General features: G+C 41.5%; 1 protein-coding gene across 3 annotated transcripts in view; it reads left to right on the top strand.

Annotated features, from left to right (window-relative positions):
- Nucleotides 1-2,933: 2,933 nt before the first annotated feature.
- Nucleotides 2,934-16,495, top strand: part of SUCO (SUN domain containing ossification factor) — a 95,201-nt gene continuing 81,639 nt past the window's right edge. For 2 of the 3 annotated variants that reach the window (XM_080823824.1, XM_080823823.1), the window contains exon 1: nt 2,934-3,299. In XM_080823824.1, the coding sequence (XP_080679950.1) occupies nt 3,238-3,299 (62 nt within the window). In that variant the 5' untranslated portion in view covers nt 2,934-3,237. The remainder of the gene's footprint in view (nt 3,300-16,495) is intronic. The other variant, XM_080823822.1, reaches the window with a different exon arrangement.

The raw sequence follows: 16,495 nt of genomic DNA, 5'->3' as shown, positions 1-16,495 counted from the left end.
ATAACTTTGTCTTGTGCATTATAGGATGTATCATCCAAGGTTTCTACTCACTAGGTGTGAGTTCCTCAGCTGTAATGACCAGAAATGTCTCCAAATATTGCCCTTTTTTGCCCCCCAAGGGGAAAAATTGCCCCTGGTTGAGAACCACTGTGGAATATTGAAGAGGTGGTGGATAATAGTTACTTAACCTGTGTCTTAAAAGAGTTTCTATATTCTTTCTTGCCATTCTTTGGCATATGTTACACCTTAAATATGGTTGCATTTACCTATACTAAATTTATTTTGTAATTCAAACTAATTTTCTTGTTAACATTTACCTATTGAGTTATAACAACCTTTCCCCCCTTCTATTTAACAACCACGTAGAAAAACATCCAGTTTTTCAAAGATCAATTGCATGGAACTTCTCTCATTCTATATGAAGTCTTAAAACAAGGAAGAACTAACACAAATAGAAAGTCAGGTGAAGAAGATAGTTTATGGGGAAGGTGAGTTCTATTTTATCCAGGGAAAATTGGAAGCGATGGTAGACTATCTAAATGTTGTGTCCGGCAACTGCTTGAAGAGAGGCTGGGAGTCAACAGTATAGTTATGAACTGAAATCTTGAAGTACCCAATTGAAAAATGAAAAAGCACAGAGGACTGAAGACTAAACCTTAACATGAAACTATGGAAACGAAGCTAGCGGGAAGAAAAAAAAGTATATGTATTGATTGAAATAGTGAAAGCTAATGACTGAGTAGGTGAATGGCAACCCTGCCATAGGGGTGTCAAAAAAGCCCACTGGTAGGAAAAAGGAAGGAAGAAGGAAGAAACAAAAGAAAGGAAGAAAGAGAGAAAAAAAGAAAGAGGAGAAGAAAAAGAGGAGGTAAAAGAGAAAGAAAGAAAAATTCTGTCTACAAGTTGTGTATTTCAGAAGATCATTACAGGCACCTGTGGAAAAGTAGTGGGTGGGCTTGTGGTTTGGAGTGAGAAAGCTAGGGAATTAAAAAAGGTGCCTGATAACCTGCCAGCCTCCAGATTAGCATGTATTCTAATCAGACTTCCTTGTCCGTAATCTACTGAGGTGCACCTTTCCCTATGCTGCATAGAGTGGTTCCTAGAATGAGAGGAAAAGGGTGCTCAGCAAGGTCAAGAATGTCAAACAACCCCCATCTTTCTATCGTCCCTACCTTCTTTTTAACTTTCGTATCAATTATTTGCTACTGCTCTTGAGTGAGACAAATGCTGCCTCCTGCAAGGATAGAGATGAAAGAATTTTATTGTTACATACTAAGAGTGGTATCAGCAGATCATTGGAACTGGTAACCTAATTATTGCCAGAAAAATTAGTTTCCGCATCATCATTTATAGAATTAAAAAAAAATCCAGTTGACTTATATCAAGACTTTTAGAATACATCAAATCCTTCAGGTCCCTGGGGATACAATTACCAACCAATTCAACTCAAAAGACTCATAAGGAAATTTCATCTCAATTTTAAGCATTTTACTGAAGTGTTTTATTCCGCCCCCCCCCCCCCCCGCGGCCACACAGGCAATACGTGACCCATGCTCTAATAATATTTGCTTCAAACATTTCCCCCCCTCTAAACATCATGCCTCTATTACCCCATTTATCAGGCTGCTTTCTGGGGAAAAGAGTTTTCAATCTCCCGACAGTCAACACAAAAAAAGGAAACCACTGAGTTACACTTTTGTATTTCTTATCTAATAAGAGCAGCATCCCTCGGTAGAGGCTCACTCGGTGTCAGGGTCTGAAACGAGTGTGTCACCGGAGACAGACGAAGGAACACGCTAGGCCGGAGGCCAACCTGTTCTCTGAGCAGAAACGGGCGCCTCTTCCCCCGCGCTCTCTGCCGTCTAAGGGAGCTTGGAGCACGAGAGGGGCTTGGGAAGAAGAGCGGTCGAGCATTTGGGAATTTCGGGCAGAAGCCGCTTCCGGGAGATCTTCAGGGACCCCAGGGGCGTGAAACCCCGGAGTGGGCACACTGCCTTTCACTACAGATTGAGAATCGGACACTCCTCCGCGCGGCCCGGCAGCAGAGGCGCGCGTACGTGACCGCCGTCCCCTCCAGGGCCTGGGGCTCCTTCCACGCGGGCCCTTCCCGCCCCTCCGCGGGGCACCCCGAGCACGAACCCAGCACCAGGCGGACCAGACCCGGCGGCCCCACGCAGCATCGGGGCGCCGGAGTAGGCCCGCAGCGCCGAGACCGCGGGGACTTGCCGCTGCAACCAATCAGCGAGGGGCCGTCGTGGCACACCCCCTCCCGGTCGCCAATCAGCACCTGACCCGACGGGCGGGCCCGTCCGCACCGCGAAAACACCTTTTCAAATTTTATTAGTTACAGTTTTTCTTCCCACCGTCCTTCTAGGCCGTCCGTCTCACGAAGCTGTGCTCAAAAGAGGAGAACTGAGTATACCAATTCCAAAGCTAGTCATTCTGGCGGTGAGAAGGGAACTTACAGACCTCTCCATCAAAACGGGGTCCTAGGAGGAGTAGGGGAAAGGGAAGGGCGCCTTCCGGAAGACAAACTACAACTCCCAAGGGCCCTTGCGCGGACTCGCCACGCCCTGGGCGAAGGGGCGGGCCATCGCCAAGAAGACCGCGGAGGGTCATGGGGCTCCTCTCCGACGTCCTGAACACGAGCCACTGACCCGGCGGACTTTGAGGGGGGCGGGGCGGCCGCAACCCCGGCTCTCGCGCTTTGCGTCCTCCCACTTCGCGCTCCTCCGCCCGAGACGTCGGAGGGGGCGTGGCCCGCGCGGAGGCTGGTGGGGGCGCAGCGCCGCGGGACGTGGGTGACGCGTCCTCTTCCAGCTCAGCGGTGTGTGAGGTGGCGCGGCCCCGCCGGCGATTGGCTGTTGGGAGACGAGTGCGCCGCGGCCGTTGGTCGCCGGCAGCACGGAGGGAGAGCCGGGGCGGGCGGGGGGGATATGGGGCCGCAGTGGCGGCGGCGGCGGCTGGAGGAGGCGGGCGCGGGCGAGCCGGCGGCAGCGGGAGCAGCGGCAGTCCCCGGAGTCTTCCCGTGAAGCGCCGCGGTCGGCGCCGCCGTGGGCCCCTCGGAGGGGGCGGCCGGTACGCGGGCCGCTGAGGAGCCGCTCCCGCAGCGCCGCGGCCCTTCGGACTCTCGGTCCCATCCTCTCGCTCCTGCTCCGGCTCCTCCATCTTGGCCTCGGCAGTGGCGGCTGCCGGGAGGATGTGCCGCCTTCTGGCAGGGGGAAGAAGGAGGAGAAGATGAAGAAGTACCGCCGGGCCTTGGCCCTGGTCTCCTGCCTGTCTCTGTGCTCCCTGGTCTGGTGAGTCGCCGCCGCCATCCGGGAGTTTCCCGAGCGGGGAGAAGTGAGCAGCGCGGGTCACACCCCCAGGTCGCCTTGGCTTTCGGCGTGCGGGTCTCCCAGGCCCTTACGACCCACGGGTTGCCTCGCGGCTCCCGCGCGGTCTGGCCCGGCCGCGCACTGTACGGTTTCCGTGCGGTGTGTCGGCGTTTACGGAGAGTAGTGGGAGGGGAGGGTCCCCGAGTGGGGGGACACCTGGGTGCCTTTGTGCTCAGCTCCTCTGCCCGTGGAGACGGTGGGGCGTCCGGGCCGTTCTCGGAAGGGCTCGCTGGGTTGCTCGGGTCCACTGCCGGCTGCTCTCTCTCCGCGTGCGGTGGGATCCGGGTAGAGAGGATGGGGTGCGTACGGTCCCCAGGTGCGATTCTAAAAACGTGATCGTCACGAGGGCCAGAGGACCGCACACGCCGCGGTTCAGGCCAGGTCCTACCGTCTCGGGCCTCGAGCACCTGGGACTGCTGCTCTTGGAAACTTGAGGGGGGGGGGCGTTCCGGAGCCCCTTTTCAAGGCGCAGAGGATGAGGAGCCGTTGGTTTAGTCGCGCGTCTCAGGTGTGGTGTGTGCACTCGGTTGTGGTGTGGCGTGGGGGATGTCCCTGAGTAATGGCAGGACGAGTCCTGTCTTTTGAAGGCGGCAAGAGTGCTTTGTTCCTAAAGTTTATGGAGTTTCTGCTGATCCCTGGCACGCTTGGGTGGCTTCGAGGCGCAAAGACACCTTGTCAGTAGAAGGATTGCTATCACTTTACTGGGAAAAGCCGTTTTTCCTCTCCTGGATGTGTGAGCCTAGCTGACTGGGAAGATGCTTCTTTAGTCAAAGCGATCTGCTGTTTATTAAAGTCTACATAAACTTTATTCATTAGTGAATAAGTGAATTAATGAATAAATAAATTTATTCATTAAGTCCGTTGTTTATTTCCGGAAGACACCAACGACGTGTTCATTTTTTCTGTGCTTAATAGATTCCAAAGATCCTGAAGTTGCAGAGTTGTTGCTCACATAAAATGCTAAATGACAGGAGAAGGAAAACACTTGCCAGGCTGAGGAATTTTGATCAGAAGACTGATAGAAGTTTTAGAGAACAAGACATCTGGCCTTTTGACTTTAATTCCAAACACTTTTAATAGGACAACTGTCATCCCCCGTCTACTTTGTTAGTGTCATGTTGGGTACCAACAAGTGCATGCAGGAGATGAGTCCACTCACCCCATTTTAAATTTAAATTTGTAGATGAGATACCAAAACCTTGTGTTCGTTTCCATCTTTTTCTGGGGGCTGCTTGGTGATTTACTGGATATGTATCATTTCTTTCTTCTTTCTCCTTGATCTTGCCCAACTTTAGACTACGTTATTCTTCACCAGCACTTTGTGAAGTGGCTCATAGGGCACAGAGGTTACACTTTTCATTCAAGTTTAAAATGCACCAGTATCTCTGATTTTTTCTTTTATTGAAATATATTTGACATTGTCTAAATGTCATTATGGTATTGTGTAAATTCAAGATGTATAACATGTTGACATGATGCATTTATGTACTGTAATATGATTGCCATTGTAGTGATAGTTACCACTTTTATCATATCACATAATTATCATTTCTTTTTTTGTGGTCAGAATAATTAAAACCTAGTCTCATAGTAAGTTTAGTCATTGTCATACAATATTATTATCTATATATAAATCTGTATTCCATAGCAGATCTCCAGGACTTAGTTATCTGTAGTTGAAAATCTGTACCCTTAAACGTGATTTTTTTTTTTTTAATTTTAAGTAGATGGTGGAGATGAAATCAAACACTACAATGTGTTTCTTAAAATCACTTGTGAATTTAAAGTAACCATGCTTCTATTACTTTGTGTACTTTCTGGCTGTCTTTTGCTTAGGCTAACTTCAATATGGTTTGTCAGCTTTATTCATTAGTAATAGAAGGTTATGACCTACTAGAAAAAAAAATATCAGTCAGCCTAATATTGAAAGTAGTAGTCATGGGGCGCCTGGGTGGCTCAGTGGGTTGGGCCTCTGCCTTCAGCTCAGGTCATGATCCCAGGGTCCTGGGATCGAGCCCCGCATCGGGCTCTCTGCTCGGCAGGGAGCCTGCTTCCTCCCTCTCTCTCTGCCTGCCTCTCTGCCTGCTTGTGATCTCTGTCTGTCAAATAAATAAATAAAATCTTAAAAAAAAAAAAGTAGTAGTCATAAAGTTCTGTAAAGTTTGTTGACTCTCACAGTGAAAAATGGATGTTGAGAGTTTAAGTAAGGAGTAAAAAGTTTAAGAAACTTTAGCTTAAGAAACAGTTGGACTGGTGTATTTTGAGATTAGAGACTTTTAAATTATTCTTTATTGAAGCCATTAAAGGGCATTGAAAAGAGGATATTTAGGCTTGAGATTTTCTTGGAAGGTGATGATGAGATTGGAGAAGAGGAGTGGTATGGGTAATGATTGGTAGAGGTTATGTTATGTCTTTGAGACGCTCTGCACTGATTCATCTGGAGGTCTGATCCTTGTTACAGTCTGGTCTGTATGTCATTTCTCAATATTCCATTTTCCCTTAGGGTTAGATGTTTACGGAAGAGTAGTTAGGCTTCTGTTAGTAGACATTTTTGTCTTTGACATTTATAAATTGTCTCTAAATTTTGTGATCCATTTCTTTTTTAAGCTTTATCATTTTGTAATTTATGAATGCTCTGCGTTCATATCACAGTTCTCTAGTTTCTAAGGTTCACCTCCCTCCCACCAATATTACTGGAATTTTTTATCCCCCTTTTTATACTCACACTTCTATAGATCTTGATTATGTCTCCCCTCTCCTTTTTTCTTTTCAGCCTAGAGTCCTAACCTTGATTGCTGTCACACAAAACCCATCCTTCCATCTTATTAGTCATTTTAGTTGCTATTTTTTACTTTTGCATATATTGTGTGATTCTTTACCAAGTAGTACAGAGTATTTTAAGCATAAACGTACTGTAGCTGCAGCACAGAGTAGTAATGATTGTCATATCTATGTGTAGCTTGTGGTGTGTACTTTACACACTTTAGTACGTTCAGTCTTCACAGCCCTGTGAGATAAGTATTATTCTTGATTATTCTATTCTTGTGAGATAAGTATTCTGCATTTTATAGTTCAGGAAGTAGGTAAATTAACTAATTTGGAAAAAAAATTAACTAATTTGGCAAGGTGAAGCAGCTATTAAGTTTAGCAGCTTGGATTTGAATCTAGGCAGCCTGATTTGTGGTAGAGCGTCCTGACTGGTATCAAAGATCAGAAGGCCTGTATTTTAGATATCGCTCCATCGCTTGCTAGATGTGTGTCCTAGGACATAGTATGTAATTTCTTTGAACCTTAATTCTTGTATCCTAAAAGTAGGAAAACTAATTCATTTATACTTCACAGGGTTGTTAGGAGGATGAAATGAGATAATACATACGACAGGTCTTTATTCAATAGTGAGGGTGTATTATCTACATATTTCATAAAATATATATAGGGAATGTAATCTATTTATTTCATCATAAAATTATTCAACAAGGATTTTTCTCATGCTTATTATGTCCCATATGTTGTTGTGGGCATTGAAAACCTAAAAATAGGGTGACCAGCTTATCCTGGTTTTGTCAGTGAAAGTCCCGTGTCTTAGGAATCCCCTGGGTTATTTCTTACTGCTGCTGTTAACAAGTTGCCAAAAATTTAGTGGCAGCATACATCTATTACCTTACAGTTCTGGGGTCAGAAGTCCAAAATAAGCCTTAACAGGGCTAAAGTCAGGATGTCAACAGAAATGGCTCCTTCCTGAGTCTCTTAGGTAAAGAATGTTCTTGACCTTTTCAGCTTCTAGGGCTACTTGCAGTCTGTGACTCCTTCCTCACATCATTCTAACCTCTAGCTCCAGTCTTCACATATGCTAAATCACTGATCCCCTTGCCTCTTTTTCCACAAGCACTTGTGATTACATTGGGCCCGCCAAGACAGTCCAGGATTGTATACGCATCTCAAAATTGCTAATTTAATCACAAGACTGGTTTAACATGTAACATATTCAGGGATTAGGACTTGGATATCTCTGGGAGGCATCATGCAGCCTAATATACTACTCTCAGTCCTGGCAAACTGGGAAGATTGATCGTCATCTTAAAGAGGAAAAAGATTTGGTCTATGCTATAAGCAGTGGATATTCAAATTCTTTTGAGTGTGTCCCCCCTCAGTAAAATTATATGCATGCAACCTTTAGTTTGTGCTTGTTTATAAGTTGTGTGCATGTGCCAATATGATATTAGTATGATAGTATACTAATAAGTTACATAAATTAGGTGTTTAAAAAGATGAGAAAAATGAACAGTCTAATACCTTCTATTAATAGAATTTTTTTTGCTCTCAAATAATTTCGGTGAGAGTTTTGTGATTGACCAACTAGAGTATTTTACATCATGATGTGATTGATGAATAGCTTGTACTAGTTAGGGGTCTTAGCTCGGCGATTTTCTTGTTGACTTGTGCTTGTGTAGTTATTATCTTTGCAGTCTTTGCAGGAATTTTTTCAAAGCTATTTCTCCATGTTGTGAGAGTCAGTTTAGTTAAAACTAAATAATATAATCCCTAAGGCTACTTAATTGGGCATACATAAACGCCAGTGCCTCACAATGCCTGGAAGTAAACCCCAGTTTGTGGAACTTCCACATTTTCCCACAGGTTTCTGATTACGTAGTCCCTGGGGTTATTGCTGTTTGACCAGCTGACCTTCTGAACAAGTATAAATTCTTATATTAAACTTAGTAAAGCTTAATTAATTTTAAAAAGACTTTTATAGAGCCATTTTATGTTCACTGTAAAATTGAAATTGAGTGGAAGTTACAGAGATTTCCTATACACTCTGTCCCTACCCTTGTATGGCCCCTTCATTAGTCAACATCCCTTATCAGACTGGTTTATTTCTTTAAGACTAAAAAAACTATTGTACCCGATAGGATCATCTTGGAGAAGCTCCTCTTTAGAGCTAATGAGAAAAACCTGACATTTAAGCAATTCTCATACATTTGACAAATAATTACAAAAAATAATTACAAAGATTTTGAGGAACACCAAGGGTAGAATTTGTATTCTAGATACGATTCTATCACTATCTGTATGTCCCTGGACGAGTTATTTCTATGAATCTCAGTACTCATCTGCATAAATGGTTTGCAGGATGGATAGTACAAAATGGAAGAATTTTGTTTCAGGTAGAGGCAAGATTCCTAGAGTATTTGTGGGGAGAGATGGGAAGGGAGGCTAGAGCCAGGTTTTGGTTTTTTTTTTTTTTTTTTTTTTTTTTTAAGATTTTATCTTATTTATTTGACAGAGAGAGAGAGAGAATCACAAGTAGGCAGAGCAGCAGGCAGAGAGAGAGGGAGAAGCAGGCTCCCCGCTGAGCAGAGAGCCCGATGCGGGGCTCGATCCCAGGACCCTGAGATCATGACCTGAGCCGAAGGCAGAGGCTTAACCCACTGAGCCACCCAGGTGCCCCCAGAGCCAGGTTTTGAAGGGACTTGATAATTATGCAGATGAACTGTGATTTTTAGCCTGGCTGAGAGTATGAGTCAGGGCAATAGTTTGAGCAAGAGCGTGAGGTCAGATTGATTTTTTTTTTTTTTTTTTAATTTAGATCACTGTGACCATAGAGTGGATTGGAAGGGACAGACTTCGGAGGCTGGAAGCCCTAAAGTGGCAGTCACAGTGGAGAGACTTGATAGATAGCTAAATCAAGGTGGTCTGCTTTGTATGCTTTTTTGTCCTTGGTAATTTTTCTTTTTCTTTCTTTCTTCCTTCCTTTTTTTTTTTTTTTTTAAGATTTTATTTATTTATTTGATGGTCAGAGATCACAAGTAGGCAGAGAGGCAGGCAGAGAGGCAGAGAGGAGGAAGCAGGCTCCCTGACAAGCAGAGAGCCCGATGCTGGGCTCGATCCCAGGACCCTGGGACCATGCATGACCTGAGCCGAAGGCAGAGGCTTTAACCCTCTGAGCCACACAGGTGCCCCAGTCCTTAGTAGTTTTTCTGAATGTGTTACCTAGTTTTCTTTGACTTCAGAGGTAATATTTCTTGGTTTGTGACTTTATTTCTGTAGCCCTTCTGTTGCTTTTTCTTTGATAATTTTGCTGGTTTCTTGCTCATTTGTTAATATGCGTAAGTGAGCCGAAATAAAAGAAACAATAAAAATAAGCAGTTTTGTCATTTTTAAGGTAATGATTGGAAATATCCTTGAAAATCCTGTCTTTTGTCTGGAGAAGTTACTTTCTTTGTTGTGTTTCTGTAGCTATTTTTAAAGACCATAAGTCTCTTTTCTGAATAAAATAATAAATATTCAGAATAAAATAGTGAAGTAATCCCTCTTCTTTAAATCATTTGATGACTTTTTCTTTTAATAGTCTTTCTTGTCCAGGCATATAGTTTTTAGCATGGTGACTCTAGGTAATGATACTGTATTGTAGATCTTCAAGTTGCTAAGAGTAGATCTTAAAAATTATCACAAGAAAAAAAAATTATAGCTGTGTGGTGATGGATGTACTTTGTAATAAACATACCACAATACATAATAATATTGGATTATTATTTTTTACACCTGAAACAAACATACTTTATATGCCAGTTGTATCTCAAATTTTTTTTTTTTTTTTTAAAGTCTTGTGGAACTTGATGTGAAAAACTTTGGGAAGAAAAGTTTATCTTTGCCCTGGGATATACATTCCAGAGAAAGCTTATAGTACTTAAAAGAGGTGTTAAGGTATTAAAAACAGTGTTAGATCTTTTCAGACAAGTTAAATGAAGCCGGATTCCCTAAATAGGAAAAGGTCTGTGGAAGAAGGTGTGACCAGGAAGGTACAATATCTTTGTGTAAAACTCCAATATTTGTGACCAATTAAAAAGTGGCAGATTACTTATTTATAATATCCTTTGAATTATTTTAAAAAGAGTTGTATGTGTTTTATAATAACGTCTTTAGATTATTAAACTTTTGAGGGTATATTGGAATGGAGGCAGGTAGTTGGGTTGGCTGGTAATGAAAAGATACTAACACCTAACTTACCTTTGGACATTGGTTATTTCATTTTTCCATTGTTCATGAACTCCTAAATTATTCTTTCACTTGTTTCAACTGTCTGAATAGACAAATAGGTCAATATGTATAGCTAACATTCTAGTACTTGTACCAAAAGGGAAGAGAAAAATTTATAAAAATTTTAAATGCTTTATTATTCTTTCAAGCCATCTTCAAGTAGAAACATATGTATGAAATACTTTTGTATTTTATACATAACATGTAGTTTATACATAAATGGGACTCTTTATTTAAAACATAGTATGTACGTATTGCAGATTGTACTTTAGTGCCAGTTGTATGTTTTGCTTTTAAGGCTATATTTTAAAGTAGTTTCAAAAAGTAAAATTGTACATGTTGCAAGGATATGAGAAATTATTTTCAAGTATTTGCAGTATAAAAATATTAATCCCTTGGGATAAACTTATTTCATAAATGCAGATTTTTTGACAGCTTGATTTTATTTTAGGACTTTATTTTTGTGATGAATGACTAGTTAAAATTGTTTTATATTTTACGTAGAAGTAACACCTAACTTTGTTAGAACATGTTTTTTGGCTTATAGGTACTAAGCTAATTTTGTGTTTCTTGTTATAGAGTATTTGTAATCTAACACAAGAAAATATGTAAAGTACTTAAAATAATGCCTTGCTCATAGTAAGCATTGTTACAAGAATTCTTTTTATTTCCTCTGGGTGCTTTGCTGTAATTAGGAGGGCATAGGTGGCAGGGTTCAGAAATAGGAATCCATTAATTAATTCAAAATGGTATTTAGTTACCAACAATGTGTTTGTGGAGGTGGGGAATCCTGAAGAAGCAGGAGACTTGAGCTCTGCCCTTCTGGTTGTCAAAATACACATGCATACTGATGTAGTGGAAAGGGCATAAAACTAACCTAGAGTTTGGTTGTAATCCCCCCCCCTTTTTTTTCCATTATTAACAGTGAGCCTTTACTGAATGCTTAGTAATATTCTCAGTGTTTCGTGTCCACCAACTTACTCTCTTTACAACTCTTTTGAGATAGCCACGCCATTTTAAAGATGAAAAAAGAGAGGCACAAAAAAGTAAACCAACTTGCCCAAGTTTTCACAGCTAGTAAGCAATGAGCCAAAACTAAGTAGGCCGAGTCTGAGCCTGTCTTTTGTTCCTATTTTTTAAATTTAATTTAGTTAACGTACAGTGTGTTATTAATTTCAGGGGTAGAATTTAGTGATTCATCAGTTGCATGTAACACCCAGTGCTCATTACATCAAGTGCCCTCCTTAATGCCCATCATCCATTTACCCCTTTACCCCACCCACCTCCCCTCCAGCAACCCTCAGTTTGTTTCCTAGAGTTAAGAGTCTTACAGTTTGCCTCCCTCTGTAGTTTTATCTTATTTTATTGTTTGTTCCCTTTCCTTATATTCATCTGTTTTGTTTCTTAAATTCCACATATGAGTGAAATTATAGGGTATTTGTCTTTAACGGACTGACTTCGCTTAGCATAATATCCTCAGTTCCATCCATGTTGTTGCAAATGGCAGGATTTCATTCTTTTTGATGGCTGAGTAATATTCCAGTGTGTGTGTGTGTGTGTGTGTGTGTGTGTAGACATACATATATATACAAAAGGTATATATACACACCACATCTTCTTTATCCATTCATCTGTCAATGGACGTCTGGTGAGCCTGTGTTTTTGTCATTGCTTTATGTGGCCAGTAGTCTTGTATATGGCCTTAGGCAAATTTCTTTACCTTTTCTTTGTGTGTTAGTTTTCTTATCTGAAAATGGGCAAACTGGATTGCCTCAACTAGGAATGAACATTAGAATTATTCATGAAGCTTTAAAAAAAATACACATGACTAGGATTCTTACCTTGGGGATTCTGTCTCAGTAGGCTTGGGATATTCTTATTCATTCTTTATTACTACTAGATTAGATGAATTCTGAGATTTTTTTTTTTGTACTTTTAAATTCCAAGATACCTAATTTGGACATTTGTGAATTTTCAATTCAAAAAGCTGAATTGCTCAGCAGTGCTTAAAGAAGGGAAAAATTAGGCCTGGAGTGGTCAGGAAAGACTTGACTTAAGTTTAAGAGAAAATGATGTGTGGCTTATAAACTTCGCTTCTTGGGAATGTACATTTTTCATGAACTGAAATAAGGTGTACTGGTGCTGCTGATGTGAATAATGGGTCTTGTCCTAGTTTGGGGTGTATGTGTGCGTCTGTCTGTAGTGGGTAGATAGTACTTAGTTGTCAAGGAAAAAGAGAATAAAAGAGATAATGTACTTGATACAGGTGTGAGTGATAGTAAGCAGACAAGCTTGTCTAGAAACTAAAAGCTGTATTTTGGGAATTGTAATGGGTTTTACAAACTAACCTAAGGAATTAGACAGTAAAGATCCAGCAAGAGAAGTGGTGCTCCAAGAATGTTATTTTTGATATCATTGTGCTGGAAATATTTCAGAAGGGACTTGGAGGGATGAATGCTAAAAAAGAAAAAAAAAAAGCAGTTGAAGTAATTGACGTTTATCATAACAAGTATTTGGTAGTAAAAATGAAGAGGGTGCATTAAGCAGAGTTTTGAGGAAGTAAATGATTTGGGTTGGAGTAGATTGGCCATTAACAGAGGAATATAGTAGAAATAGCATTGGTCTAGGGTTCAGAAGAGAACTTGATTTGAATTTGCCTCTGACAGGCTCTTGTTCTTCAGAACTCTCATTCTGTCATCCATGTCGGTGTTGAAAGATATTTACTGAGGCTTCTGTGTGGTATATTCTTTGTAGGATTCTGGTGGATAAAACAAAGTTAGTTAGCTGCTTTCTTGGAGTATATTGGTTGAGAGAATAAATGCTAGGATCTAAAGTTACAAATCTGTGCAATGAACTTCAAAAAGAGAAGAAAAGGTCATTGTTTTTTAACTGGGGCAAGAAGAAGAATTGGACATGTTCAAAAAGAATTGGAAGAGTTGCTGAGGATTTGAATAGGAGGAGCCGTTGAGATAGTGGAATGATCCACGTGGAATGATCCAAGTGGAGACATGATATAGGCACTGAAAAATGCAGACTTCAGGCACCTGGGCGGCTCATGGGTTAAGCGTCTACCTTTGGCTCAGTCACGACCCCAGGGTCCTGGGATCTAGTTCTGCATCGAGCTCCCTGCTCAGTGGAAAGTCTGCTGCTCTCCCTCCTTGTGCGCTCGTGCGAGCTCTCTGTCAAATGAATAAATCTTTTAAAAAACTTTTAAAAATGCAGACTTCAGTGCACTTAAGATTTGGGCTGGAGTTGTCCTCATAGAAGGGATTGTGTTTGAAAAAAGTTTGACTGAACATGGAGCTTCTGCCGAGACTTAGAATAAAGAAGGATGCTAAGCAAAGTAAAGCTCTGAAGGGAAGGAGAGTGGTTTGAAATGAAAGATGGGAAGAGGTTTAAGGAGGTTATTTGAATGGCAGCAATATAAAATGTCTCAGATAAAGCTGAAAAGTTTGAAAACTGAGAAAAGGGCCTTTTTTTCAAGAGGGAAGTAGTTGGTAAAAGCTTATGGGAGTGGAAACATGATACTTGAAGAGCTGGTAGGCATGAATTCTTACACATTTGTTTGGCAGTGAGATAGAAGAGGCTGGAGTAATCCCACCCTTATATGTATGCTTCAACCCATTCTGCACAGTGCCATGATTTATCTTACTAACACACAGTTTTGATTATATCAGTCTCTTGCTAAAACATCTTTCAAAGGCTCCTGTCTTCCCTGAAGAGAAAAAGGCCTTAAAGGCCTGAAGTCTGGCCCAAACCTACTTTTGTAGGTATAGCACGACTAACCTGTTAGCCTGGTAGTGATTTATTTGGGAATTATCTTCGTAGTTTTGTTTTGTTTTGTTTTTTTAAGATTTTATTTATTTATTTGACACAGAGAGAGAGATCACAAGTAGGCAGAGAGGCAGGCAGAGAGAGGGAGGGAAGCAGGCTCCCCGCTGAGCAGAGAGCCCGATGTGGGGCTTGATCCCAGGACCCTGAGATCATGACTTGAGCTGAAGGCAGAGGCTTAACCCACTGAGCCACCCAGGCGCCCCTATCTTTGTAGTTTTGAGTTGAAAATTAAGATTGCAAGGTATTGTGACTTGGGTTTTAGAGGCTAAAGATACCTGATGCAGTTTCTTAAAATATATCATTATCAAGTAAGTATGTGATTATCTTCAGAAGCTTTGAGAACAGTTGTATTGGCTGAATTTCTAATGGTATGTTAAGATGTAAAAACAGAACAAACCATATTGTTTAATAAGTGCTACCCCATGCTAGATCCTTGAAATTATAGGCAAATTTGTGAAACAATCCTCCAATAGATTTTGGTGTATGGAATAATTAAGCTAAGAGAATACAAGAACAGTCCTATAGGAGAGTGAAGATTAAAGATCAGAACTTTAGAAATTCAAAGGTTTGATTAGAAGCAGACACCTGAATACAGAGTTTTCTTCAGCCGAGCTCTGTAGTTCCATGTGATTTGATTGGAAACTGCTGTGGCAGCCAACTAGAATAAAAACTGGGGGGAGAAATGAACACAGTGTCACCTCTTGTGATCAGCAGGTAGACCTCACAGAGAGAAGCAACCTTAAAGGAGTCCCCAAGCTGGTAATAGTTTAAGAAGGCTGTCTGTCTTTTAATACATTGTGATCGAAAGAAAGTAGAGTGCTTATGAAGCAGAAGCACTGGAGGCCCAGTGATCTTTGGGTATTTTTTTGTGTTTCGATCCAAGTGGCTTCCGTAATACCCATTTCCTGCAAATCTCCGTGTGCTTCATAGAATTTCTTTTAATTTTTTCAGATTTCTGAACAGTAATGTTAAAAAAATACCCGTAATTTTTACTGTTAACTCAAAGTTAAGTTCTACTTTCCCACCTTTATGTTTTCCTGGATTGCCTATTTGTTTGTTTGTGAAGGGGAATGTACGTAGGGCATTACTTGAACCGCACTGCTGTAATTGAATGTCTTACACTATGTCTCCATACTATGGATTAGATGTGTACTTGTGTTTAAGAAGCAATTCTTCATTGCCCAGTTCTGTTCTTTCTTTTACCATAAATTCTGTGATTACTGGGCTCTCTCCCTTTTCTAAGTTCTTATCCAAGCTGTGTCCAATCCATAGTCAAAGGAAGAGCTTAGGAGATCACTGTGCTGAGAACAGGGCAGCAAGTTCTGTGTCCTAGAGGTGCTCAGTGTTGTGTGAGGAACAGAAATATAAACAGTTAATTTCAGTTCAGGATTGTAGTAAGTGCTTAGATATGCCAGAGGGTTGTGGCCAAACCCCAGGCTGTGGAAATCAGGAATGTGTCCTAGTCACTAACTTGTTCCCTCCCCCAGGGGAAAAACAAAAAAAAAAGAATTCCGTCAGGTTTTGGGTGGTGAGGAGTGGGAGCAGGGGCAGAACAGTCTTGGAAGATGAAGCATGAGCCAGAGACTTGGAAGCATGAGACAGCCAGATGTGTTCAGGGAACAGCTACAAGTAGTTCCCGTATTACTGAAGCTTGAAGTGGGAGGCAGGGAGTGGCAGAAAATATAAAGCTGAACACTTAGGCAATAGAGGAATTTTAGATATTTTAAAATATGCAAGGAAGCTTGAATTTTGTCGCGGAGAGTTGATAAGAGGTCCTAAGCAGGAGAACAGCATTCTGACAATTAGTGTTAGGTTCGTGGCCGTGTGAAGGGTTGATTTGCAGAGGTGGTAAGATGGGAATTAGGGAACTCTGTTAGAAGTTTGCTCTAAGTAAGATATGAGGGCTTGAGCTGAGGCAATCATAGCAGGATGGAGAAATGGATTACAGAAATTTGAGGTAAAGTAAACTATAGGTAGTAGAGGGAGGATGAAGGGAAAGGAGTAGCATAGATGTTTTTCAGGTTTCTGACTTGACTGAGTGGATAGCAGTATCACTTGACGAGATCAAGGATACAGGAAGAGGAGATTTGGCAAAGGAAGTTTGTGTTCAAGCTTGGATTTAGTTGTTTTGGAGATATCTTGGAACATGAAGGGAGAGAGATTCAACTTTTAAATGAGGTATACAAGGAAGACTGAGAACAGAACCCTGGACGCACCGGAATTTAATCTGCTATAGTTAGCAGAAG

The sequence above is a fragment of the Martes martes genome (assembly GCF_963455335.1).
Source record: "Martes martes genome assembly, chromosome: 15".
NCBI lineage: Eukaryota > Metazoa > Chordata > Mammalia > Carnivora > Mustelidae > Martes > Martes martes.
This window is presented reverse-complemented; position numbering and strand designations above follow the sequence as displayed.